General features: G+C 40.3%; 1 protein-coding gene across 1 annotated transcript; it reads left to right on the top strand.

The window, feature by feature from the left end:
- The first annotated feature begins 6785 nt into the window (after positions 1-6785).
- Positions 6786-18330, top strand: LOC117549592 (carcinoembryonic antigen-related cell adhesion molecule 20-like). Its single transcript, XM_034221621.1, has 9 exons — positions 6786-6853; positions 8451-8771; positions 9667-9942; positions 10973-11221; positions 14597-14917; positions 15813-16088; positions 17129-17377; positions 17465-17547; positions 17655-18330. The coding sequence occupies exons 1-8, from the start codon at positions 6814-6816 to the stop codon at positions 17536-17538; spliced, it is 1806 nt and encodes a 601-aa protein (XP_034077512.1). The 5' UTR covers positions 6786-6813; the 3' UTR covers positions 17539-17547; positions 17655-18330.
- The last annotated feature ends 7860 nt before the right edge of the window (positions 18331-26190 follow it).

The following is a 26190-nucleotide window of genomic DNA, read 5'->3' as shown; positions in this document are numbered from 1 at the left end:
ACCAGGGGGTGCTGCAGCACCTCAGCACCCCTACTTCCCACGGCCCTGCCCACTCTATGCATTATGTAACATATTTAACAAGCTGTAAATAATTTAAATAATTTAAGCCTACTTATTGGAATAAAGTACATGTATGTTATTATGAAATACATGTTGTGTATATATTTGTATATTTAATAAACACTATCTGGTTCCCTATTGCCTTCTTTGTTACTGCCATGATCACGACAGAAACATCAAGTTTGACTATTTCCTGTTTTACGAAAAACATTGAGAATTAAAGAGAAATACAGATGATGCCTTAATATTGAATGGCACTGTGCTGACCAGAGATACACTAACATTGATAGTTATTGTATTCACTTAAACACTAGCCATGCATGTGAGTTAGAAAAGTATTTCCCACCATTCTCAATCTGAAGACGATAAAACATATGACATTATGTGTGAAATACTATTTAAATTCATCAGACATCACACCTGTCTGCTTCTACTGACAGTGACTCACAGCAGAGTTTATAAAACCACATTTCTTCAGCATATAATAAACTACTTTTTATTTTATTGAATGTACTCAACTTATCTTATCTCTGAAGCTCAGGACAATCCCAGATGAGAACACATAGATATGCTGCTTGATATAAAACAGTTGCTGTTCATCATCTTAAATATGCTTTGTATATAATGAGTATCGGCCCTCCAATTTATATGGCAGTCATTATTTATTCTGTCTGTCAACAGCAACAAAGTCGGCTCTCAGCTGCATTTATTTATGACTTCTTGCCCCAAGTTCTTAATTACATTACATGTTAGTTGTTAGACGCTTTTATCCAAAGCGACTTACATACTCAATACTGTGGGCAATCCCCGCAGGAGCAATTTGGGGTGAAGTGTCTGAGGGACACAACGACTGCAGTGGGGTTTGAACCTGTGACCCCCTGATCCGAACACCGCACTAACCACTGCGCCACAGCCCCCCGCAATTGTTAAGCAATATTGCGTATGGTTTTGTTAATATTCAAATGAAAATAACTTTGTAACATGGTCCTATATAACTTTAGTTTCCAACAATCCCGATTGTAAAATTATACAGTATACAGATATGTATAACAATATGTATACAATACGTATATCCTGGTATATACACAATCAACAGACACATATGCACACATTAAGGTAACAAAACACAACAATCGATATATATACAAAATAACAGTCACTTCAATATCAATATATTTGGTAAACCCATCACAATACAATTCATTGAATTCATCTATCAATTTGCAGTGTTTTAGTATTAATATAGCAGTAGATATGAAGTATTATATTATATATTAAATGTCCACAGTATTGACATTTATATGTGTAATATGTAATTGTAAAGCGCTTTGAGCACCTGTAAAAGCGCTCTAATTTAAAAAATGTAATCCGTTATTATTATTATTATTAGATAATATTGTAATATGAACGTGTTTGTGTTAAACAAAGAAATAGATTGATGGTGACATGTCTTGTTTCCCAGTTAGTTTACTCAATTTCTGAAGTGTTAGTGTAAAAAATAATATTTTCTTTAGTCATCAATCGTGATTGATGATTTCTATCCAAACAGGAATATTATATGAAGTTAAAACACTGCAGCATTATGATCTTGTTTACTAATTTGTACATTCATACACTGTGAAACATGTTCAACATATTTATAAATGTATATCAAATACTGATGAATATTTGAAACAATTCCTGTGCTTTTTGGATGGAAAATCAATACATCATGAGCCTGGTTAACATTATTACTGGACTCTATAGTAATATTTTCTAGTTAATATGTTTATATTAATAATAAACATTTCATGACACGGGTATGGAAAGATAAATGGACTTTGTCAGCATTCATAACTGATGGCATGAATGCATGTGACCCTCAAACAGAAGTGTGCATGTGTACAGATTTATTTAGTATCTTCTCTAAAATGAAGCTCAGCGCAAGTTCTTTCAGGAAGACTGGGTATATATACATTCAGTCCGCAGCTGCATATAATCAGCTCATCACGGGCGTTGTCATTAACCTATTACATTCACATCATTCTCCAGCAGCCAATCACTGTGCTGCAGCCAAACTTTAAAATGGTTCTCCTCTCTCCTGCAGTCAGCTGTGATTTCAGGTGTTCATGCTGCCGCCCGCCTCCCCCCCATCCCTCCTTTCATCACATCCAGAGCCAGGAGAGTTAATCCAAAGACCTCATCACACCTCCTCTTCATCCCATCTCCTCATCAAATCCAGATCTTCAGCATCATCCCCGGTGTCTAGACCCCGGGGGGTTCCCTATATGCTCACAGCTGCATTTCCCCCTTTAGATATACCATTTCAGGATCGGGGTCTAATCGCCAAAGACTTAACATTTATCATATGGCATGTGTCAATAAATGTTCTTTAAACAAAATGAAGTCTCTCCTGATTGAACTGTTGTCAGGTCAGATCTTATATATTATTAGGCTATGATGCTCACACAGGGGAATCATTCATCATAGAGTAAGGACAGACCAGGACAAGGACAGAAGGAGTTCACAGGTTTCTCGGGACAATTTAATTACTTACAAAGGCTTTGTGTTGGATGTGCTCTTGAAAATGATGAATCACTCTCTCTCAACTCTTACATTTTTGTGAAGCAGAACAAATTGATAGAGACAAGGACATTGGATTATTGAATAGAAAACATCAAATGAATAGCTTTGATATGTTCATGATGTTTAGAGGGACATGTTATACACACACATTATAAAATGTCATTTAAAAAAAACAGTCATTAGAAAGTGAACAGAATAAAACATGAAACAAGCAAATAGTCAATAATACAGGTATAGAATACATGAATAAAAGTTACAGTGCAGTGTGAGATGGGAATGGTGCAATTCAATCATAACTTTTCTAAGATGCAAAACAGTGGCTTTTCTCTGCTGTAAAATATTAACTACTTTAACAACTTGGCAGGAGCTGCTCTCAGAGGTCAAAGGTCGTTCTGGTTGAGAGATCTAATAAGTTCAGACTTGTGTTTATCTGGAATCACAAGTCTGACCAATGAGGAATCAAATAAACCTTTTTACTAAGTGTTAGAAATGTGAAAATAAATGTATCATTGCATTTGTATAAAGGACTCAGACTGCAGGCTTAATTGTGTATTCTAATAATCAGTTATGAGCAACATTTATTTAGATAATCGATTGATACATTTCAAGAATACATTTGATTTGTTTGTGGACTGAAATAAAAAGACAACCGAGTTTCTATTGGGCTTCAATCAAAAAAATAACAAGATTTAAACAAGGAGTTTATAAAGTCATCTCATGTCTATTGTGCAACTAAAAAACTAATGTAATCTTTCACATCGTCTCATTGTTTGTCCAAACCAATATAATATATGAGTGCTATGAGAACTCTTCTTTAAACTTTGCATTAAAACACGGGACTACATTTAATATTATAATGAATAAATCACTTTTCTCTGAAGCAGAAGTCTTGAGATTCAGAACAATGTCACTATTGATAGTCATTGTATAGAAAGAGGGGTTTGGTTTGTGTGTCTAACTGTGTTTACATTACTTAACAGACTTGGAAGATAACCAAAGGAGCTCATAAAAACGTACAGAGATATAGCGTGACTCTATTTGTTAAGAACGTATTTTGTATCACATAAAACTTCAGTTTCTGTATTAAACTAGTTGTGAAGTGCTTTCCATCCAAAAGAAACGCTGAAAAGGCAGTTCTTGCTAAAACTTCACGTTTTTTAAAGTGTTTTACACCAAATCAAAGTGTTGTTGTGGTGTTCCTAAAGGTCTTAGTGTGTAAAGTGGAAGTCTGACTGTTTTCAAAGATTCTCAAGTGGTCTTACGTTAAAATGTGTCACCAAATCACAACATTTGCTGCAACAACTAATTACACTTATGAGAGTATGAGGATGGTCATCATGTACTTCTATCATACTATTTTAAACTCTAAACTTTCTCCAGACTAATAATAACTATCCAACCAAATCTAAATATTGTTCACAGATTTATGAATAGAACATTTAACACACATTGTCAAACTGCGTCTTAAACACATTTTCAGGTTCCCAGCTTTCAGGCAACGCAAAACACTTCCATGTGGCATAAACTCTTCACCTGCTATCTCCCACTAAAGGCAAGGCAAGTTTATTTATATAGCACCTTTCAACACAAGGCAATTCAACGTGCTTTATAAAAATGAAAGACATTAAGAGCATTAAAAAACATATTAAGAAATGACATTAAAAAACACTCATTTAAAAGCAAAGATACCTTAAAGTTACAGCAGTGTGAGATACACACATCTGAAATGTTTAGCTCTGACTCAATCATTGCTCACTTTTTAGCAGAAATAGTTTTCTATGACCTCACTTTCTTTCTACTTTCTTGTTTAACTTATCCTTTAGTTATTTCAAGTGTTTCATGCTAAACGAACCCCCCTTTGGAAAATTCTAATCTGACCCCTTGGTACCTTTTAGTTTTCGCCGAAACTAAATGCACATAGTTAAGTTGACCTTGTCTTTCTAGGACTCTTTTGGTACTAAAGGTCCCCTGCCCCCCCTGACAACATAAACAAGGGTAGGTCTCTCCATCCCTCCCAGTGTACAACAAGTGTGGCAACAGAGGTTGAGTAACACTACATTTACACTGCGAGAGCCACCTTAAAAAGCACAGTGTTATTGAGAGGTCACATTGTATACACACACCGTACATTCACATGTCAGGAAGACGCTTGTGACACATCATGAATACCTCTTTGTTTCAGCAGTACACTTTAGATATGTTCGGCATAAGGAAGGAGAAAACTAAATAAGCATTGACATAAATGACTCAAAACCCACTTCTTCAGACTAGCCATTTCCTTTTAAACGCCATTCCCCACATCATTACTCTGCCATCATTACATTACATTTCATTTAACGCTTTTGTCCAAAGCGACTTACAATAAGTGCATTCAACCAGGAGGGAACAGAGTAACAAGAATCATGTAGGTACATTAGTTTGAACTATGCCAAACCATTCGAAGTGCTACTACATTAGCTTCAACTACGCCATCATAACGCTCTCTTCTGTATTGCTTTTATTTGTCATGTTTCTGATTTAGTTATCTTTGTTTGTAGTGAGAATTGTATTTTTGTAAAACGACTAGAAGTTAGAAAAGTACTATCATTATTATTAAGAGGCCCTTTCTCAGTTTAAAAACAAATCATTAATGAATTCTTCCTGCAGACACAAAACACTTGTGACGCATCATGAATAGCTCTTTGTTTCAGCAGTACACGTTTTAGATATAGGGAAGGAGAAAACTAAATAAGCCTTGAAATATTTAAAACAAGCACAAAACCCACTTCTTCGGACTAGTCTTCCTCCCATCATTACTCCGCCATCATAACGCTCTCTTGTCTGTATTTCTTACCTTTGTAATGTTTCTAATTTCATTGATTTTATCTTTGTTTGTTGTGTGAATTGCATTTTTGTAGATCGACTTTGTGAACTTACTTATAAATGAAAAGTACTACTATTATTATTGTTATTAAGAGACCCTTTTTCAGTTGAAAAACAAATCATTAATGTGGTCTTCCTGCAGACTCTGAAGGCAGGGTGGTGTGTGTGGAGAGTCTGGAGGAAGCCGAGTGTCTCCTCTTTGATCGTTCCTCCCGAGGAATGCTACGCCCGGCCGCTGCTCCTCAAACACCATCCTGGAGGAGAGCACTCAGTGAGGAGCTCATAAAACTGAGACATCCTCCACCATGACTCAGACAGCCCAAAACCATTATATTCATGACTAAATATATCAGGAACATTACTCGTGATGGACCAACAAGCACAACAATACGTGCTCAAAGTGTGAAGATGATGGAACTATTCATGTTGGGGTTTGGCTACCTTGAGAAATGTAGATTATTGATAATAATATCCTACTTTTAAACGTTGTTACCTGTAACTTGGTCCTTCATAGGGTGTATATGATAGATAGCCTACAGATAGAGATAGATACAGACTTTCAATGTCATCATATATATATTTAACATTGTAGTTCCATTATATTTTCTATTTGAAGGGGTTTCAGCCTTGTTTAAACAAGCTGCTGTGACGGAAAATGTTCCCAAAGATCTTATCCAAAGGGTCTTGCAATAAAGGCAATCAAGAAAAACAAGAAACCTGCAAGTCCATTCACTTTCATACATCTTTTTTTAGTGTTCAGTTTGTAACGTAAGGTGTTTTGACTTTCTTCTCTCCTAAATCAATGGAGTAAAAGGATGCGTCTAATTTTTATTAAATGTATTGAGATTAAAAACGCACATGTGTGCTCTCTTGATGTTTAAGGAGGAAACTTATCTCAAGATTAGGTTTGAGAATTGAATATATTTTACAAGATGTTCAAACATATTAAAAGCTCTGCAGTATGAAAACAATATCCAGATTTAGATTTAAGATACAAGTGGATGTTAATAATTCTTTTTTAAAACATTTTGTCCAACAGATTTCAATTAAAATCCAGACAAATAATAAAACACTGCTGGCTATTATTGGTCTGATCAAAGGCCATTTCCACAAAATAACCTCAACCTGAGTGCAGGTACTCCTGACTGAACATATTATACCCTCAGGCATTTTGAAGTATTTGCACAGTGACAATGTTTGTTACTTAGTGGGGGGGGGGCTACGGTGGGTCCTGTGCTGTGGGTGGGGGACGATAAAAGAGAAGGAGAACCTGGGACTCTCCACAATTTAGATTTAGGAGAGACACGAGACAACCCGGACAACAAGATGCTCGGGACTGCTGCTCCATTGCTGCTTCTTTTGTCAGGTAGGTCATTCAGAATATCAGTAACATCATTCCTTTTGTTGTTTTAATAACAAAGATTTTACAATTCAAGCCAGAAGTATGAAAGTGTCCTTTGCATTTCGTGTCATTGTAGGTTAGGGTTTCTTACTCCTTAGTCCTGCATTTAATATGACATGTTATACAGTATGCAACTATGTGTTCTTAAAGTACCAAAGTACTTATTTCACACAACAGGCCATTTCATAACAATATGTAATAAAATGGCGTAATATATAGATTTTTGTATAAATGCGCTTATATTGATGACCATAGAGTGCCGCAGTGACACGTCCTAAAACCCGGAAGTAAACTCCTTCCGGTTCCTTCGACAAAAACGCAATGCAATTTCTCCATAGGATTTTGGAAAATAGCTCGAAATAAGGTCTGTGGTTGACACACATTTATTAAGAGACGGATCACGTTTTGTTCAGCCGGATAATCTCCACATGTCTATCCTACTTTTATAATTTTCTAATCATAAATCTAGTCGCCAGAAGCAAAATGCTAACGTTATGCTATAAACGAACTACAGCAGGGTCGCTGCTTCAACGTCACGCCAACTTAAGATCCATATTCAAACATACAGATTCTAAATGGTACGAGTTGAAGCGTTTGTCTTAACAGTTTGCAGGAGGCAGCTACTTGCTTTCAAGCAGAACACGGCAAACAAACTTAGAGGAGTGTTTACGTGTTCGGCGTAATTACGTAAAACTGCCTCGACAACTTCTGTAGTCCTATTCAGCCACTTGGTAACAACCATCGTTTTTCAGACACGTAGACTCTTCAGAAATCCCCAGTGGGGTCACTGCTGATGGATTTAATGTCGTAGAACAAAACGTGATCCGTCTCTTCGATGTGTTTCAACCACAGACATTATTTGGAGCTATTTTCCAAAACCCTATGGAGAGATCCCATTGCTTTTTGGCGAAGGAACCGGACGTGGTAAAAATGCTAATTTACTTCCGGGTTTTAGGATGCGTCACTGAGGCACTCTATATAAGCCGGAAGTATGACAGTGTTAAATCATTCAAAAATATAATATGGAATAAAATAAGTGTATTTTCACAAACACAAGACATTTTTTCTGATGTTTTAATGTTTTGTCAAGCACTTTGTGACTTTGTCTGTGAAAAGCGCTTTATAAATAAATGTTACTTACTTACTTAAGTAAAGTGTCCAATACAATATTAAATTAAATTAAATAATTTATATAAAAAGTTGTTATTACAGTAAGTAAAACTATATTTCTCTGAACATAAGAATTTAAAGCAAAGTTTCCACATAACATTTTTTTAAGTATTTATATAAAATATTTAGTAAAAAAGTGCAATACAACTAATACAATGATAAAGATGAGTATGTAAACATAAGGAGTTAAAGTACAATGTCCAATAAAAGTAATAAGTCTATATATAATAAGTAAAATAAATGTTTTTATATTAACATAAGCAGTTAAAGTAAGAATATGCAATGAAAACATTAAGCAAAATAAAAGCCATCTAAGAAATTGAGGCAAAATGTCCCAAAAACATGTAAAGAAAAAAAAACACAAGACAGTAAATATATCTTGTGTCATCAGGTATGTGTGCAGGCGAGGGCATCTTACCCCCGGGGCCCCTGAGTGGAGCCGCTGCCGGCACTGTGACGTTCTCCACGACCCTCACCGCTCCAGAGAGCCCCTTCCTCTCCGTCAGCTGGAGCTTCAAAGGGGTGAACATCATCACCTCCACCAGCACCAACATCACAGAGCCGGGCTACAGCAGCAGGATCTCCCTGGACCGAGCCACCGGGGCCCTGGAGCTGCGGGGCCTGCTGCTGGAGGACAGCGGGGAGTACACCGTGACCATCATCCCCGACGCAGGGCTGCAGAGGCAGGGGGAGACCACGCTCAACGTGTATGGTGGGTTTCAAGTTTCAAGGCTTTAATTGTCATGTGTGCACAGTGTAGTTATGACAATGAAAATCTTAGGTCACAGGCTCCTCCAACAATAAAACAGATACAATAGTACAGGTAAATAAAATATAATATAATAGAAACAGTGCAGAATAATCTATATACAGTCATTGGAATTATATGAGTTGCAAACAGATGAACGTTATGATGTTCTTTCAAAAGTTCAGGTGTTTAATCATTTTATGATCTGTATCTAACGGAAATTTGGACAAATGATGGATGACAGTGCAGGAGGTCAGGTGGTAGCATGGTGCAACTAATAAGTCAAGGGAAATCAAAACAGGAGGAAAACACAAAGAAATCATGACACAGGTTTCTAAATAAAACATGAAATAAATGAACTAAAAACTATCATGAAGAAAATGTGTGTTTTCTTATTCCTGAATCTTACTTGCACCGTTGTGTCTCTTGTTATTTGTATTTCTTTATATATTAAGAGGTGCTCTATTTTTGCTTGTTGGGGTCTCCCCTTTCCTGTAGTGTGTAATATAGGTTTCTGTGTAAATAGTCTGCAACGGTTAATATCCCAAACTTCCCTCACACTTGCACTTCTATTGGCTAGCGCTCCGACACATTGTATGTGATGATAGGCTAAGGGGCGGAACATCTCTAAGTGGTTAACCAATCACAACAGAGCCGGCCAGCTAACCAATCAGAGCAGACTGGGCTCTGGTTTCAGACAGAGGGTGAAAAGAGGTGCTGCGGCACAGGCAGTATGAGAGAAATAAAGAGCTTTTTGAACATTAGAGCATGGAAACATTTCCCAGTAGACACTAAATACAGATATGAACCTGAAAATGAGTTTAATATGTCCTATTTAACTCTCTTCATGCCCCGTCAGCTCTGATCACCGGAGCCTCCATCAGCAGCCCGCCAGGCGTCCTGATCGAGGACCGCAGCTTCACTAACCTCAGCTGCGATGCGTCCGGCTCCATCAGCAGCAGAGAGTGGCTGAAGGACGGTCAGATGCTGCAGCCGGGGGACAGAGTCAGCTTCTCCAACTCCAAGAGGACGGTGTTCATTCACCCGGTGCACAGCTCACACCACGGCAGCTTCCAGTGCCGAGTCAGCAACCCCGTCAGCAGCATGACGGTGGAGCACCGACTCACCGTCAACTGTGAGTAGGCTACTGCTGCGGAAACTCTGTGGAGCAAAAAAAAGACCATGAAGAGTCATTTCAAAGTGACTGTTTCATGTATTTGATGAAATATTTTAGAAATGATCTCTTAATTCTTGCAATTATTATTCTTAGTTAAAGGTGGGGTAGGTAAGTTTGAGAAACCGGCTCGAGATACACTTGTTGTTATATTCCATGGAATGCTCTTAACATCCCGATAGCAATGAATATCTTAAGTGCTTTGACAAAAAATCCATAAAGAAATGTCATCTGTGGAAGCCGTGGCACTGTAAAAAGCACGACCAATCATCTGAGCCGGCCCGGCTAAAGTAACTGGATGGCCTACCTGCCTGTCAGCCTTCCATCTGTGCACAAACTTATCTCGTGCCCTCATTGGTCATGCGCGCGTTCGTGTGTGTTGGAGGAGGGGCTCTGTAAGGAAGTGGCAGATTTTTTCCGGTTGTGTATTTTCTAATTCTTAATAAAAAAACAATTGTATTTTGAGTGCTGGGATGTAAGTACATTTGAGTGAGTACAGACTTTATATTTGATCTTTACTCAATTAAAGAAGAACTATTTGTTTGTTCTTATTTACAAGTTAAGATTTTTTGACAAAAAACATGAAAAACACCTAAAAACAATCCAGCTTCTCAGATGTAAGGATTTCCTGCTTTTTCTGTTGACTTTTTCAATAAATATAATAAATGTTTTAATATGTTTGTACTGAAACCCAGCATTGGAAGGGTGTCAACTTTGATTCTGGATAATTGTGACTGTCATTTCATATGATTTATTTTACAAATCAAGAAAATAATCAACAGAATCATTTATACATTTTACATGAATGCATGAGTAAAGTAGTCTATAATGCATCATTGTAAAACAGTCATAGAGTAACTTTACTTTGGCTTTACATTTTGCAAATGATAACTTAAGTAAGATTTGAACTGCAGGACTGAAACTTGTAAGCGGTGCTACAGTGTTGTTTGAGTACTTTTGCCTAAATGAAGGATCTGGCTCCTCTGTGCAGATGGACCCCATAACGTATCAATAACAGGACCCTCAGCAGCAGCTCCGGGTCAGAGAGTTACCCTTCAGTGTGAAGCAGACTCCGTCCCTCCTGCGACCTTCAGCTGGAGGTTCAACGGCAACGAGACGCAGGTGAACACGTCCACCTTCACCATCGAGAGGCTGCAGGTGGAGAACTTAGGGAACTACAGCTGCACCGCCTCCAATATGGTGACCATGCTGCAGAACTCCACAGTCCAGCATCTCAGAGGTGAGATTCTGCCTTATTGTCAATTTTAATAAGGACACTTTATTTCAAGAGGTGATTATAAGTGTTGTTTGTTTTCTCTTCATGAAGCATCCTGCACTGCTCCCTGCTGGTCGTTTTTACTGCTGCTGATCAGTGCACTGTCTCTGAGAGAGTTACTGTAACAGGAGCAGGTGAGAGAACATTGCAATACATCTCATTTCCGTTCACATTTAAAAATCATTTTATTATTCCCTCCTACTGTGATATTAACATACATGTCTTCATATTTGTTCCTCAGATTCTGACTTCACTCATGCAATTTACTATAACTGAATGAATAAGTTAAAATGTGGTGTACTGGATACATTACATTACATGTCACTTGTTAGACGCTTTTATCCAAAGCGACTTACATACTCAATACTGTGGGCAATCCCCACAGGAGCAATTTGGGGTGAAGTGTCTCAGGGACACAACGACATGCTGACTGCAGTGGGGTTTGAACCTGTGACCCCCTGAGCCCACCAACGCACAACCCACACGCCTCCTTGGCGGATACTGTAATGTTGTTTTGTCTCGAGTGTAATGCGCCAGCTTGGCCTCCCTGACAGAGATTTTAATTAAATTGACTTTTTGAAATATAAAAGAATAAAATGTTCATGATCATCTGGTTCAACAAATCATAGCACCCCGATAACTTGACCTGCAGAAATAATCAATGGTTACTGTTGTTAATTGACAAAGATATTTATGTCAAAATATAAACTTAATTACTTTACTTTATATAAAGGCAAGTAGGATTCATTTTTGAACAAGATAAGCCTTTATTTCTTATTGTTATACAAGCCTGATCATGAGAAACCTTTAAAGGTGGGGTATGTAATTTATTTCAGAAACACTTTTTGTTATATTCCATGGAATGCTCTTAACATCCCGATAGCAATGAATATATTAAATGCTTTGACAATAAATACATAAAAAGATGTCATCAGTGGAAGCCGTAGTGCTGTAAAAAGCACGACCAATCATCTGAGCCGGCCCGGCTAAAGTAACTGGATGGCCTACCTGCCTGTCAGCCTTCCATCTGGGCACAAACTTATCTCGTGCCCTCATTGGTCATGTGCACGTTCGTGTGTTGGAGGAGGGGCTCTGTAAGGAAGTCTGAAGGAAGGGGCAGATTTTTTCCGGCTGCGTACTTTCAAATTCTAGCGCACTCGAGCTGGTTTCTCCATTCTTACCTACGCTACCTTTAATATGTGTTTTTTTCTACTTCTTAACATAAAACGCAACATGCATTTAGTCATATTTGTGACACTTCTCCACCCCCTGTCTTTCTAAAGAAGCTGCTGTGTTAAATAAAGCTTACAATTTTCCCGTTATGGGTTACAAAAGTTCAACAGCATTGCTTCACAGCTACAAACATTATGAATCATCCTGACCAAGATTATAATTAGAGCCTGAGAAGTCCTTAAAGTAGAAATATCAGTGTCAGAGTTTGTGTATTTAAAAAGGTCTGGGAGGAAATGTGTTTGCATGTTAGTCATTTTTTTTCTTGGTATATTTTAAACTGTATGAAGAACATCCAAAATAATGTGTATTTAAATGAATGATTTGCCTAGTAATATTGTAATGATCTTGCTGAAGGAATGACTGTACATTTACAAGATGCAACAAATCTAAAGTCTAATTTCTGCCAAATATCTGTCCTCTCTGTTTACGGCAGGAAATAAATTAAAACGTTTGAAATGTTTCACGGCCTGTTAAGGAATTGAGTCTATCGAAAGGAATTATTGGGGGTAACTCACCCCGAATAACTTTGGCATTTTAACAGCTGCCTACACTTCAGATCCAAATCAAGTGTTCCTCTACTATGAAGCTGTGAAAATACGCATAACCAGAAATACGTGTTGCAAAAGTTTTGCAAAATGTGACGCAAAGGCTTTTTTTGTCGTGCTTGCATAATGACCGCCTTAAAGAGGCCCCATTATGCATTTTGACGGTTTGCCTTTCCTTTAGTGTGTTTGTGGTGGGAGTTTATTTATCAAATGTGGATAGAGAATCAAACCATTCAGCTGTCTTTGTCGTATTTTATTTCTTGCAAGAAAGTTCAGGTAGTCATACAGAGAGCATGCAGAGTGAAAGACGAAGAGTAGAGTTTGGGTTTCATATTTAGACACAGAGAGAGGAGAAAGGGAGGCGTGAAGCTTGGTGATAATGAAAGGAGGAGTTAGGGAGTTAGGGCAGTGTTTTTCAAAGTGGGGGGCCCGACCCCCCGGGGGCCCGCCATGGGGGTCACGCAAAGTTTGAGGGAAAGGGGAATTTTTTTTTAGATGTTATTAATAACTGCATATCTATCAATCTATGTGTCCTTTGATGCCAATCTTTTAATATTTTTTGTTTTTAAATCTCACGACTGCCCTTCAAGCCAATCAGAATCGAGCTGCCGCTACTGAGATTGAAACTGAGCATCTGCTCAGCTTTTGGAGCAAGTGAGAGCTAGTGAATATTTTGCTCTGCAGCTGGATGAGAGCACGGATGTAGCAAATGTTGCAGAATTGCTTGCATACATCAGATTTATTTCAAAAGACAACTTTGTTGAGGATATATTATTTTGCAAAGCACTGGAAGGTAGGACCACATGAAGAGACATTTTCCAAGTTTTAGATGAGTACATCTGCTCAAATGGACTTGACTGGTCTCGTTGTGTGGGTGTGTGTTCAGATGGGGCAGTGGGGATATATGACAGGCAACCGGACGTGGTAAAAATGCTAACTTACTTCCGGGTTTTAGGATGCGTCACTGAGGCACTCTATATAAGCCGGAAGTATGACAGTGTTAAATCATTCAAAAATATAATATGGAATAAAATAAGTGTATTTTCACAAACACAAGACATTTTTTCTGATGTTTTAATGTTTTGTCAAGCACTTTGTGACTTTGTCTGTGAAAAGCGCTTTATAAATAAATGTTACTTACTTACTTAAGTAAAGTGTCCAATAAAATATTAAATTAAATTAAATAATTTATATAAAAAGTTGTTATTACAGTAAGTAAAACTATATTTCTCTGAACATAAGAATTTAAAGCAAAGTTTCCACATAACATTTTTTTAAGTATTTATATAAAATATTTAGTAAAAAAGTGCAATACAACTAATACAATGATAAAGATGAGTATGTAAACATAAGGAGTTAAAGTACAATGTCCAATAAAAGTAATAAGTCTATATATAATAAGTAAAATAAATGCTTTTATATTAACATAAGCAGTTAAAGTAAGAATATGCAATGAAAACATTAAGCAAAATAAAAGACATCTCAGAAATTGAGGCAAAATGTCCCAAAAACATGTAAAGAAAAAAAAACACAAGACAGTAAATATATCTTGTGTCATCAGGTATGTGTGCAGGCGAGGGCATCTTACCCCCGGGGCCCCTGAGTGGAGCTGCTGCCGGCACTGTGACGTTCTCCACGACCCTCACCGCTCCAGAGAGCCCCTTCCTCTCCGTCAGCTGGAGCTTCAAAGGGGTGAACATCATCACCTCCACCAGCACCAACATCACAGAGCCGGGCTACAGCAGCAGGATCTCCCTGGACCGAGCCACCGGGGCCCTGGAGCTGCGGGGCCTGCTGCTGGAGGACAGCGGGGAGTACACCGTAACCATCATCCCCGACGCAGGGCTGCAGAGGCAGGGGGAGACCACGCTCAACGTGTATGGTGGGTTTCAAGTTTCAAGGCTTTAATTGTCATGTGTGCACAGTGTAGTTATGACAATGAAAATCTTAGGTCACAGGCTCCTCCAACAATAAAACAGATACAATAGTACAGGTAAATAAAATATAATATAATAGAAACAGTGCAGAATAATCTATATACAGTCATTGGAATTATATGAGTTGCAAACAGATGAACGTTATGATGTTCTTTCAAAAGTTCAGGTGTTTAATCATTTTATGATCTGTATCTAACGGAAATTTGGACAAAGGATGGATGACAGTGCAGGAGGTCAGGTGGTAGCATGGTGCAACTAATAAGTCAAGGGAAAACAAAACAGGAGGAAAACACAAAGAAATCATGACACAGGTTTCTAAATAAAACATGAAATAAATGAACTAAAAACTATCATGAAGAAAATGTGTGTTTTCTTATTCCTGAATCTTACTTGCACCGTTGTGTCTCTTGTTATTTGTATTTCTTTATATATTAAGAGGTGCTCTATTTTTGCTTGTTGGGGTCTCCCCTTTCCTGTAGTGTGTAATATAGGTTTCTGTGTAAATAGTCTGCAAAGGTTAATATCCCAAACTTCCCTCACACTTGCACTTCTATTGGCTAGCGCTCCGACACATTGTATGTGATGATAGGCTAAGGGGCGGAACATCTCTAAGTGGTTAACCAATCACAACAGAGCCGGCCAGCTAACCAATCAGAGCAGACTGGGCTCTGGTTTCAGACAGAGGGTGAAAAGAGGTGCTGCGGCACAGGCAGTATGAGAAAAATAAAGAGCTTTTTGAACATTAGAGCATGGAAACATTTCCCAGTAGACACTAAATACAGATATGAACCTGAAAATGAGCTTAATATGTCCTATTTAACTCTCTTCATGCCCCGTCAGCTCTGATCACCGGAGCCTCCATCAGCAGCCCGCCAGGCGTCCTGATCGAGGACCGCAGCTTCACTAACCTCAGCTGCGATGCGTCCGGCTCCATCAGCAGCAGAGAGTGGCTGAAGGACGGTCAGATGCTGCAGCCGGGGGACAGAGTCAGCTTCTCCAACTCCAAGAGGACGGTGTTCATTCACCCGGTGCACAGCTCACACCACGGCAGCTTCCAGTGCCGAGTCAGCAACCCCGTCAGCAGCATGACGGTGGAGCACCGACTCACCGTCAACTGTGAGTAGGCTACTGCTGCGGAAACTCTGTGGAGCAAAAAAAAGACCATGAAGAGTCATTTCAAAGTGACTGTTTCATGTATTTGATGAAATATTTTTGAAATGATCTCTTAATTCTTGCAATTATTATTCTTAGTTAAAGGTAGGGTATGTAAGTTTGAGAAACCGGCTCGAGATACACTTGTTGTTATATTCCATGGAATGCTCTTAACATCCCGATAGCAATGAATATCTGAAGTGCTTTGACAAAAAATCCATTAAAAAAGGTCATCAGTGGAAGCCGTGGCGCTGTAAAAAGCACGACCAATCATCTGAGCCGGCCCGGCTAAAGTAACTGGATGGCCTACCTGCCTGTCAGCCTTCCATCTGTGCACAAACTTATCTCGTGCCCTCATTGGTCATGCGCGAGTTCGTGTGTGTTGGAGGAGGGGCTCTGTGAGGAAGTGGCAGATTTTTTCCGGTTGTGTATTTTCTAATTCTTAATAAAAAAACAATTGTATTTTGAGTGCTGGGATGTAAGTACATTTGAGTGAGTACAGACTTTATATTTGATCTTTACTCAATTAAAGAAGAACTATTTGTTTGTTCTTATTTACAAGCTTTAGTTAGTTAAGATTTTTTGACAAAAAACATGAAAAACACCTAAAAACAATCCAGCTTCTCAGATGTAAGGATTTCCTGCTTTTTCTGTTGACTTTTTCAATAAATATAATAAATGTTTTAATATGTTTGTGCTGAAACCCAGCATTGGAAGGGTGTCAACTTTGATTCTGGATAATTGTGACTGTCATTTCATATGATTTATTTTACAAATCAAGAAAATAATCAACAGAATCATTTATACATTTTACATGAATGCATGAGTAAAGTAGTCTATAATGCATCATTGTAAAACAGTCATAGAGTAACTTTACTTTGGCTTTACATTTTGCAAATGATAACTTAAGTAAGATTTGAACTGCAGGACTGAAACTTGTAAGCGGTGCTACAGTGTTGTTTGAGTACTTTTGCCTAAATGAAGGATCTGGCTCCTCTGTGCAGATGGACCCCATAACGTATCAATAACAGGACCCTCAGCAGCAGCTCCGGGTCAGAGAGTTACCCTTCAGTGTGAAGCAGACTCCGTCCCTCCTGCGACCTTCAGCTGGAGGTTCAACGGCAACGAGACGCAGGTGAACACGTCCACCTACACCATCGAGAGGCTGCAGGTGGAGAACTTAGGGAACTACAGCTGCACCGCCTCCAATATGGTGACCATGCTGCAGAACTCCACAGTCCTGCATCTCAGAGGTGAGATTCTGCCTTATTGTCAATTTTAATAAGGACACTTTATTTCAAGAGGTGATTATAAGTGTTGTTTGTTTTCTCTTCATGAAGCATCCTGCACTGCTCCCTGCTGGTCGTTTTTACTGCTGCTGATCAGTGCACTGTCTCTGAGAGAGTTACTGTAACAGGAGCAGGTGAGAGAACATTGCAATACATCTCATTTCCGTTCACATTTAAAAATCATTTTATTATTCCCTCCTACTGTGATATTAACATACATGTCTTCATATTTGTTCCTCAGATTCTGACTTCACTCATGCAATTTACTATAACTGAATGAATAAGTTAAAATGTGGTGTACTGGATACATTACATTACATGTCACTTGTTAGACGCTTTTATCCAAAGCGACTTACATACTCAATACTGTGGGCAATCCCCACAGGAGCAATTTGGGGTGAAGTGTCTCAGGGACACAACGACATGCTGACTGCAGTGGGGTTTGAACCTGTGACCCCCTGACCCCAACAACGCACAACCCACACGCCTCCTTGGCGGATACTAATATGTAATGTTGTTTTGTCTCGAGAGTGTAATGCGCCAGCTTGGCCTCCCTGACAGAGATTTTAATTAAATTGACTTTTTGAAATATAAAAGAATAAAATGTTCATGATCTTCTGGTTCAACAAATCATAGCACCACGATAACTTGACCTGCAGAAATAATCAATGGTTACTGTTGTTAATTGACAAAGATATTTATGTCAAAATATAAACTTAATTACTTTACTTTATATAAAGGCAAGTAGGATTCATTTTTGAACAAGATAAGCCTTTATTTCTTATTGTTATACAAGCCTGATCATGAGAAACCTTTAAAGGTGGGGTATGTAATTTATTTCAGAAACACTTTTTGTTATATTCCATGGAATGCTCTTAACATCCCGATACAATGACTATATTAAATGCTTTGACAATAAATACATAAAAAGATGTCATCTGTGGAAGCCGCGTAGTGCTGTAAAAAGCACGACCAATCATCTGAGCCGGCCCGGCTAAAGTAACTGGATGGCCTACCTGCCTGTCAGCCTTCCATCTGGGCACAAACTTATCTCGTGCCCTGATTGGTCATGTGCTCGTTCGTGTGTTGGAGGAGGGGCTCTGTAAGGAAGTCTGAAGGAAGGGGCAGATTTTTTCCGGCTGCGTACTTTCAAATTCTAGCGCACTCGAGCTGGTTTCTCCATTCTTACCTACGCTACCTTTAATATGTGTTTTTTCTACTTCTTAACATAAAACGCAACATGCATTTAGTCATATTTGTGACACTTCTCCACCCCCTGTCTTTCTAAAGAAGCTGCTGTGTTAAATAAAGCTTACAATTTTCCCGTTATGGGTTACAAAAGTTCAACAGCATTGCTTCACAGCTACAAACATTATGAATCATCCTGACCAAGATTATAATTAGAGCCTGAGAAGTCCTTAAAGTAGAAATATCAGTGTCAGAGTTTGTGTATTTAAAAAGGTCTGGGAGGAAATGTGTTTGCATGTTAGTCATTTTTTTTCTTGGTATATTTTAAACTGTATGAAGAACATCCAAAATAATGTGTATTTAAATGAATGATTTGCCTAGTAATATTGTAATGATCTTGCTGAAGGAATGACTGTACATTTACAAGATGCAACAAATCTAAAGTCTAATTTCTGCCAAATATCTGTCCTCTCTGTTTACGGCAGGAAATAAATTAAAACGTTTGAAATGTTTCACGGCCTGTTAAGGAATTGAGTCTATCGAAAGGAATTATTGGGGGTAACTCACCCCGAATAACTTTGGCATTTTAACAGCTGCCTACACTTCAGATCCAAATCAAGTGTTCCTCTACTATGAAGCTGTGAAAATACGCATAACCAGAAATACGTGTTGCAAACGTTTTGCAAAATGTGACGCAAAGGCTTTTTTGTCGTGCTTGCATAATGACCGCCTTAAAGAGGCCCCATTATGCATTTTGACGGTTTGCCTTTCCTTTAGTGTGTTTGTGGTGGGAGTTTATTTATCAAATGTGGATAGAGAATCAAACCATTCAGCTGTCTTTGTCGTATTTTATTTCTTGCAAGAAAGTTCAGGTAGTCATACAGAGAGCATGCAGAGTGAAAGACGAAGAGTAGAGTTTGGGTTTCATATTTAGACACAGAGAGAGGAGAAAGGGAGGCGTGAAGCTTGGTGATAATGAAAGGAGGAGTTAGGGAGTTAGGGCAGTGTTTTTCAAAGTGGGGGGCCCGACCCCCCGGGGGCCCGCCATGGGGGTCACGCAAAGTTTGAGGGAAAGGGGAATTTTTTTTTAGATGTTATTAATAACTGCATATCTATCAATCTATGTGTCCTTTGATGCCAATCTTTTAATATTTTTTGTTTTTAAATCTCACGACTGCCCTTCAAGCCAATCAGAATCGAGCTGCCGCTACTGAGATTGAAACTGAGCATCTGCTCAGCTTTTGGAGCAAGTGAGAGCTAGTGAATATTTTGCTCTGCAGCTGGATGAGAGCACGGATGTAGCAAATGTTGCAGAATTGCTTGCATACATCAGATTTATTTCAAAAGACAACTTTGTTGAGGATATATTATTTTGCAAAGCACTGGAAGGTAGGACCACATGAAGAGACATTTTCCAAGTTTTAGATGAGTACATCTGCTCAAATGGACTTGACTGGTCTCGTTGTGTGGGTGTGTGTCCAGATGGGGCAGTGGGGATATATGACAGGCAAAACAAGCGGAGTGACAGCTTTGATCAGGCAGAAGGCCCCAAATGTAGTGGCAACGCACTGCATGCTCCATCGCGAGGCACTTGTACACATCATTTAAACAAAACAAAAATTGCAACGGGGGGTCCCCGCCAGAGGATAATGCTATATGGGGGTCCTTGGCATGGCAACGTTTGGGAACCCTGCCCTGAGTTAGGGAGTTAGGGAGTGTGGGAGTATCAGGAACTTCTCAGTTCAATAGAAGTTGAAGGTCATAATGTTGGTGCACATAGACTGTAACTAGAGAGGAGAGGAGAAAGGGAGGGATGATTAGGGAGTTAGGGAGTTAGCAAGGACATATCAGGAAGTTCTCAGTTCACCCGAGTTGAAGGTCATACTGTTGGTGCACATAGACTGTAACTAGAGAGGAGAAAGGGAGGGGTGAGTAGGGAGTTAGCGAGGACATATCAGGAAGTTCTCAGTTCACCCGAGTTGAAGGTCATACTGTTGGTGCACATAGACTGTAACTAACATTCTTCTTAATAAGGAATTTTCCCAAGCTTACCTGAGAAGTGTGAGAAGTAGTAAATATAGATAAACATTAGCAAATATAAGAATCACACAATGATATTATTAAAGTAAGTGAGTGAGTATAATATGTTTCTATTAAAGTGTTATACAGGGTTTTGTGCATGTAAATGGTCTGCAAATGCTAAAATCCCGAAGTTCACTCCAGAGAGAGATCTTTCCCTGAAAATGAACATAATAAATCCACTTTAAAGGAGACCTATTATGCAAAATCCACGTGTTCATGTCTCTTCTACATCAACATGTGTCCCCTCTGCGTAAAGAGATTCTGAAAGTAACCCCCCCCCCCCCACCTTATCACCTAAATCTCCTCCTAGAGCACCATTGTGTTCTTTGTAACACAATCTCTCAGAGGGGCGTGGGGAGGGGCTCCTTATTTTTCATCTAAAGTAACAGACAGAGAATCAGCACTTTGGAAACAAGGCTGAAACAGAGGGGATTATGGGTAATGCTGCAATGATCTGTTTGGTGTTTGGAGCTAAACACTTCAGAGACATGTTTTGTATATATCTGAGAGCTATAATATATTGATGAAAAACAGTATAATAGGGGACTGTTACGTGCTTGTGTTGCTTTTCTCTGTCTCTCTGCTGCGCAGGTACACCTGGTCCGCCCCTGGCTCCGCCTCCCCCAGGTGTCCTAATGACATTCAGCTGGGGACTTTAAAAGGAGAAGCTGGAGGAGAAGAGGCTCTCTTTTCCTGCCCTGATGCCGAGGGATTATATCCGTGGATTTCCTCTCACCCCACGTGTGGATCCATTATTCTTTTGCTGTCTTATACTGTGTGAACTCTGGAGGATGTTAGTGGCTTTGTTTTTTTCCCAGTAGGTTGTGTTAGATCTCTGGGTAGAGGAGGGAAGTATGGGTCCTACGGCCCATGGTGTGGCTGGCCCAGGCCCCCTTCTTCCTTTGTGTTTGTTTATTGCCGTCCTCCAGACTTGGTTCCTTTTTGCCGGTAGGCATGTAAGTTACGGCTGTGCTGACAATAAATGCCCGTCCTTAACGATATTCTGTGTTTGGCATGGTTTGTTTTTAAGTTACGGGTCTTCCCACGAGCCACTACCGCTTGGTAGGGGGACGGGTCGTAACTTATGGGGGCTCGTCCAAAGGCTGTCTCGGGCAGGTGCCGGTGTACTGAGAGTGTTTCTTTCTAGAACGGCCCTTGACAGCATATATGTTTGCTTTGTGTGTGCAGTGTAGGGTGGCTAGAATGATAGCCTAGCTGGTTTTGTTTTAGTTTTTTTCTTTGGAGTGAGTTTAGGTTGGATTTTGCGTTATGGAGTTTGATCTAGAGGGCTTTGCTAGTGGTCCGACTCGGGAGAAGTTGGAAGCCTCTAGTAAAGCCCAACTAGAGCTAATCGCAGGCAGATTTGACGTTGCAATTAGTAAACAATACAAGAAGCAGGTCATTAAGGAACAGCTGTTGGCTGCACTGATAGAGCGGGAAGTGTTATCAGAGGAAGCGGGCGCGGCTTGTGTATCTAAATACGAGGAAACAGAGGTCGCTCCGACAATGAGCGAGCTTCAGCTGGAGCTACGAAAGTTGATGATTAGAGAGAAGGAGATTGACAACAAACTGAGAGAGAAGGAGATCGACTGTAATCAGGAAACTAGAGGAGGAGTCTAATCGGATGCTTCGTTTGAAGGAGCTGGAGTTATCGACATTAACGCACCAAACTCAGCAGTTGGGCTCCGCACATCCTCATGAGTTTGATGTGGGTAAATACACCCGATTTGTTCCAGTATTCAGTGAGAGGGACGTGGATACTTTTTTAAATTATTTTTGAACGGTTTGCAACAACCTTGAAGTGGCCTAGGAATGTGTGGACTGTGATGCTGCAGTGCGTTCTCACGGGAAAAGCTCAGGAGGTATATGCTGCATTGTCTGACGAGGTCAGCCGGGATTATGGGCAGGTAAAAGCAGCAATTCTGCACGCCTATGAGCTGGTGCCAGAGGCCGGCGTATCGTCAGAGGTTTCGCAGTTTTAGAAAAAGGGATTCTCAAGTTTATGTGGAGTTCGCCCATGAGAAAGAGGGACTGTTTGATCGGTGGTGCTCGTCGACGGGGGTAAGATCTCTCGAGGAACTGAGAACGTTGATGCTCATGGAGGAATTTAAAAACTGTTTGCCTGACAGAGTAGCCACATATATAAATGAGCAAAAACCTATGAAACTATCTGATGCTGCGGTTTTGGCTGACGAGTATGTCCTCACTCACAAGTCTGTCTTCGGTGAGAGGGATAGCGCGCAGGCCCGGTATGGTGACAACAAGGTCAGGGAAAGCTCCACTAACGTGCCGTTACAGGGCAGCATGCCGAGAGCTGTGGAGGAAAAGGCGAGGGAGGTGAATTGGGGAACCAGAGATAGCCCAGTGTGTTATTTCTGCAAGAAAAGAGGTCATATTGTTGCGAATTGTTATGCTTTGTGGGATGAGGAGAAGCCTGTAAAGACGGTCGCTTTGGTGAGTACTTCAAAGCCAGGGTCTCACAAATCTGAACTGGAAGTTTTTTCTCCGTTTCTCATGGAGGGAATGGTGTCTTTACCGGGGAAGAACAACAGGATTACAGTGACCATTTTGAGGGATACAGCAGCTTCGCAATCCTTTATGATAAGGGGTGTGTTGCCCCTCTCTGAGGAGTCTGCTGTGGGTTCGGGTGTTCTTGTGAGAGGGTTTGGTATGCAGTGTGTGGGTTCGCCATTGCATAATATTCATCTCGAGTCAGATCTGGTCACAGGTCCGGTAACTGTCGGGGTTCGGCCATGTCTACCCATTGAAGGGGTAGATTTGGTCTTGGGGAATGATTTAGCCGGTGGCAGAGTGCTCGTTAAGCCAGGAGTGAATGCGGTGGCAGTCACCCGCGACAGTTTTACGGCTACGGGATTGGACAGACCGGTCAGGGATCCTCCATCATGGCATGAGGGTGGGAAATCAGGTACGATAAGCCCTGGGGCTGTTCATAACCCTGTCGCTGCCTGTGTGGAGGCGCTGTCCAGTGCTAAAAGTGACACCCCTGTCACCTCGGAGGCCCCCGATCGCTGCGGAGACTCTGGCCAATATGGAGTCTCATTTGGCACACTTGCCTGATGCGCAGCGTGCAGACATATTGGAGCTGATCGTGAGGTGGAGCGCCCTGTGTCGTACCGCTCCGGGAAATTCAATCCCCACCAGCGGGTGTGTTCCACTATTGGTTCCACAGTCGAAAAGGAAGCACTGGCTATGGTTCTGGCTCTAAACCACTTGGAGGTGTTACTGTTCTTAAAATGTCGCAGTGGTTGCAATTTTTTTTGTGTGTGTTTTGACTGATATGTAGCCTGTTCGGTGTGTGGACTGAGTGGTTGAGCACGTCTGTCGACTTAAAGTCGATTGTTGTGATTGTTTTGTTTGTTTTAAAAAATAAATTACTAACTCATGGTGGGGGTGTTACGTGCTTGTGTTGCTTTTCTCTGTCTCTCTGCTGCGCAGGTACACCTGGTCCGCCCCTGGCTCCGCCTCCCCCAGGTGTCCTAATGACATTCAGCTGGGGACTTTAAAAGGAGAATCTGGAGGAGAAGAGGCTCTCTTTTCCTGCCCTGATGCCGAGGGATTATATCCGTGGATTTCCTCTCACCCCACGTATGGATCCATTATTCTTTTGCTGTCTTATACAGTGTGAACTCTGGAGGATGTTAGTGTAGGATTTTTCGCGGCTTTGTTTTTTTCCCAGTAGGTTGTGTTAGATCTCTTGGTAGAGGAGGGAAGTATGGGTCCTACGGCCCATGGTGTGGCTGGCCCAGGCCCCCTTCTTCCTTTTTGTTTGTTTATTGCCGTCCTCCAGACTTGGTTCCTTTTTGCCAGTAGGCATGTAAGTTACGGCTGTGCTGACAATAAATGCCCGTCCTTAACGATATTCTGTGTTTGGCGTGGTTTGTTTTGAAGTTACGGGTCTTCCCACGAGCCACTGCCGCTTGGTAGGGGGATGGGTCGTAACAGGGACCTTTAAGTATTGCTTGATGAAGACATAGCTATATTCGTTCTCTAGCTATTAATACCACTAACAATCTCCATGTTAAATGCAGCACTGTCTCCACTCCATGTTGTGTGCTCTGACTCAGAGGAATATAGCTCAAGATGCAGAGCCTGTTGTGTTTGTTATTCCTGTCATGAACCCCAACACCAATCATTTACATGCAGGCAACAAGCTGAGCTCGACCAACTGAAACACGGAAAGCTTTGCACACCTCCGACCTGATTACCCAGAACACCTGGGGATCGTTTTAGCAGTGGGACTCTGATTGGTGGAGATAATTAAACATCACTTTTCTGAGATGCAGCTTGCCACGAGGTCGCTGGTGCGAGGCTGTGAGATTAATGCATGGTTTTTATTTCATGCTCTTTTGTTTCCTCCTCCAGCATCTTAATCTTTCTCACACACACACCAAGTTTATGTGGTGCTAGGATCAGTACACAGAACTAAATTAGACTGTAGCATATGACATGTTGTTCTCTATTGATACTCTACAGATATATGCACATTACTACGGTTAATATGTATTCAATTACTGTTGCAATGTGCAATGCCTGATCACCAGCTGCTGTTGTAACACTTTCACATCCTAATTTAACATCAATCAAGTACATCTATATCTGTACTAAGAAAGGACATCAAATATTATATAGGACATACCAATCAGTCACTGGAATAATATTTGAAAGTGGATTAAGTGACTGCTCTAAAAAAACAGTTCAACATGAAAGCAAGATTTACTACAGTAGGAACCATTGCGTTAAACTAATTAGGAGTAAACGTTGAGGGTTACTTTAAAGAGGATCTATCATGCTTATTTTCAGGTTCATACAGGGCTGGCCCGTAGCTCTGGCGTTATAGATGTTCGCCTAGGGCGCCAGATCTGGGGAGGTGCTGCGCTGGTTGCTCTGGGAGGGAAAACAACATTTTTGACCGTTGGTGCTCATCCTAATTTTCGGCCTTGATGTAACAATATTCATAATTAAGTAAATGTAACACCCTTTTCACCCCGGTTACACTTTTCATTTGCCCTGTACGATGAAATAAGTGATGAAAGTGGGGGATGTTGTCTTATGCAACCGCAGCTCACAGCCAAAGTGAGGCCCAATCCCAAACCACTCCCTCGACCCTACCCCTCCGTGATGGAGTGAACTCCGTCTGTAGCCACACTCGCAGCTCAACGAGGCTCCCTCCTGTCAGATGGAGGGAGTAAATACAGCAGCAAGCTTTGGGACGGCCTCCCCTCTCTCCGGCAGAAACAGGAAATGCCGTAACTGTATGTAACAACGGTTTCAAATCAGCACAAAAAGTTTAAATGAATAACTCAAATAAAACTCCAAACATCTTTCATTGTGTTTCAAAGCTCTTTTAGTTTTAAACCTGATGTTTATAAGCTTCTTAGTTTTTGCAACAGTCTGTAAATGTACACAACTTTATAATAAAATGCACACATTTACCTTTTTCTAGACTAAACACAGGTACGATCCTAAGTTAAAAACATATGAGGTTA

The sequence above is a fragment of the Gymnodraco acuticeps genome, unplaced genomic scaffold, assembly GCF_902827175.1.
Source record: "Gymnodraco acuticeps unplaced genomic scaffold, fGymAcu1.1, whole genome shotgun sequence".
NCBI lineage: Eukaryota > Metazoa > Chordata > Actinopteri > Perciformes > Bathydraconidae > Gymnodraco > Gymnodraco acuticeps.
This window is presented reverse-complemented; position numbering and strand designations above follow the sequence as displayed.